Consider the following 2,721-nt stretch of genomic DNA (forward strand, 5'->3'; position numbering starts at 1 on the left):
ACTTTCCTCTCATTACTAAATTTCTTTTGTTTTGAAGCAACATATCCTTATTATTTCCTGAATGTAAGTAAAAAAATAATGTTTCAAGCAATGTCAAATCCTTCTGCTTGTATGTTTAAGAAAAAAAATTTCAAGGAAACTGTACCTTTAAATCAATAGTTAAGACTTGAAATCTTGAATTACAGAGATTACACTGTTAAGTAGCAGTATTGTGGTTTGATTCATTTAGATTTTATTTTTCAAGTAGAAGCAGAGCAGGGAAATATATTCCTTAAGCTCTCTAGCTAATTTAGAGTTAGGATAGATAAATCATGTATTTCTAGAAGTGAGATTAATGATATTTAACTCAAAATGATTTATTAGGTAATTCATAGATTAGGTAAAATACTCAGCATGAGATTTGGAATATAGGTAGTGTTTATTAAATTAGGCATGCTTCAGTCATGTCCAAATCTTTGTGACCCTATGGAGTGTAGGCTGCCAGGCTGCTCTGTCCATGGGATTCTCCAGGAAAGAATACTGGAGTGGGTTGACATGCCCTTCTTCAGGGAATCTTCCTGACACAGGGATTGAACCCACACCTCTTGTCTCCTGCATTAGCAAGTGAGTTCTTTACCATTAGCACCATCCATAGAAATAAATTTTATAATTTTATAATTCTTATTATAATCACCAGGCATTTTTTTTACAATACACAAGAATATTTAGACAAATTTTTATTTTCTCCAAGTGGCAAAAATATATGTATTAGCTTTTTGAACATATTTTCTTAATGGAATAAACACAAAAAATATATTTGAGACTACTGATAACTAACAGATATGAACATTTATAGTTTAGTTAACATGTCAAACTATGTCCAAATTAGGGAGCAAACAGTAGAATTACTGATTACGTGAAAGCTTTAAAAATTGCACTTTGTATTCTTATGCTGACTTATCAGTCGCTTTATTGCATTTTTAATTTCTTTATTTCTCAGTGTGTAAATGGCTGGATTCAAAAGAGGTGTGATTACTGTATAAAACACAGAAAGTACTTTGTCTACCCAAGTGATGCTAAGTGGCCAGAAATAGATGAAAATGCAGGGTCCAAAGAACAGCACCACCACTGTGATGTGGGAAGTACAGGTAGAGAGTGCCTTTGATGACCCATCCTTGGAATGAAGGCGAATAGTTACCAGGATGTAGGTGTAAGAGATTAGCAAGAGAATGAAGCAAGCTACAGCTAAGATACCACTGTCAGCATTTATCAATATTCTCAGAGTATGAGTATCCATGCAGGCTAGTTTGATCACTTCGGGAATATCACAGAAAAAACTGTCCACTATTCTGGGTCCACAGAAAGAAAGATCTAAAATCATAGCTAGTTGACTTATGGCATGCACAAAGCCAATGATCCATGATGTCAGAGCTAGCCAGATGCACTTTTGTCTGTCCATAATTCTGGAGTAATGGAGTGGCTTGCAGATGGCTACACAACGGTCATAGGCCATTGTCACAAGCAGTACCATCTCACCTCCTGCAAGAAAATGTATAAAGAGGATCTGACTCATGCAGCCCCCAAAGGAGATGGTTTTATTATCCTTTAGGAAGTCTGTGATCAGTTTAGGAGTGGTCACTGAGGAAAGGCAGAAGTCAACAAATGAGAGATTGGCTAAGAGGAAGTACATTGGAGAATGGAGATGAGAGTCTGTGATGATTAAGAGCACAACAAGAAGGTTGCCCAGGACGGTCATCAGGTAGAGTGCAGAAAATGGCAGTAAGAGGAATTTCTGGAGTTCCCTTGAATCACAGAGTCCACGAAAAATGAACTCAGATACCATGGACTGGTTTGCTTCTTCCATTTATTAAATTTCTAAAGTGACCAGAAGAGATGAACTGAGAACTTCTAGAATGGAGAGAAGAACTAAGTGTTTGAGGCTTGTGAGCAGACAAACACTTCTCCTGTGCAAATTTAAATCCTAGGAAATGTGCTCAATTCCAAATTGAAAACAAAGATTTATTGAATCAATCTCGGCTCTCAGGAGCTAATAATATGTAGAAAGGAAGTTTAAAAACTTCACCCAACAGAGAGAGTTCTTTGTTTATTCAAAATGAATATTCTCATAAAAAAAAGACTATTAATGCATTTTATAAACAATTTCTCCACTGCTTGAATCTTCCTTTTTGGCAGTAAAAGTGCATAGGTCTATAATATATTTTGAGGTTCTTTATTTTTTTACTCTTATCTAGGGCAATAATCTAATGCAACATTTCTCACACAATACTTGACTCTCAGAAACAAATTCATCGCTAAAGTTGATATGTGTGAGCAAACTGAATTGAATCAAAGATTTTTACAAACTGTGAGAAAAAGTTGTTTATCAAATGACTTGAGGAAAGCCTATCTTCATCCAAAGGAGACCTCAGATGCTGATGGCACATTTCTAATGCTGAATGCTGCTGCTACTGCTAAGTCGCTTCAGTCGTGTCCGACTCTGTGCGACCCCATAGACGGCAGCCTGCCAGGCTCCTTTGTCCCTGGGATTTTCCAGGCAGGAACACTGGAGTGGGTTGCCATTTCTTTCTCCAATGCAGGAAAGTGAAAAGTGAAAGTGAAGTCACTCAGTCGTGTCTGACTCTTAGCAACCCCATAGACTGTAACCTACCAGGCTCCTCTGTCCATGGGATTCTTCAGGCAAGAGTACTGAAGTGGGTTGCCATTGCCTTCTCCTAATGCTGA

The 2,721-nt window shown here is 37.2% G+C and overlaps 1 protein-coding gene across 1 annotated transcript; it reads right to left on the reverse strand.

Annotated features, from left to right (window-relative positions):
* Positions 1 to 904: 904 nt before the first annotated feature.
* On the reverse strand, positions 905 to 1,843 carry LOC138073467 (olfactory receptor 4K3-like). Its single transcript, XM_068965222.1, has one exon. The coding sequence runs from the start codon at positions 1,841 to 1,843 to the stop codon at positions 905 to 907; it is 939 nt and encodes a 312-aa protein (XP_068821323.1).
* Between the last annotated feature and the right edge of the window lie 878 nt (positions 1,844 to 2,721).

Source organism: Capricornis sumatraensis, chromosome 2 (genome assembly GCF_032405125.1).
Source record: "Capricornis sumatraensis isolate serow.1 chromosome 2, serow.2, whole genome shotgun sequence".
NCBI classification, from domain to species: domain Eukaryota; kingdom Metazoa; phylum Chordata; class Mammalia; order Artiodactyla; family Bovidae; genus Capricornis; species Capricornis sumatraensis.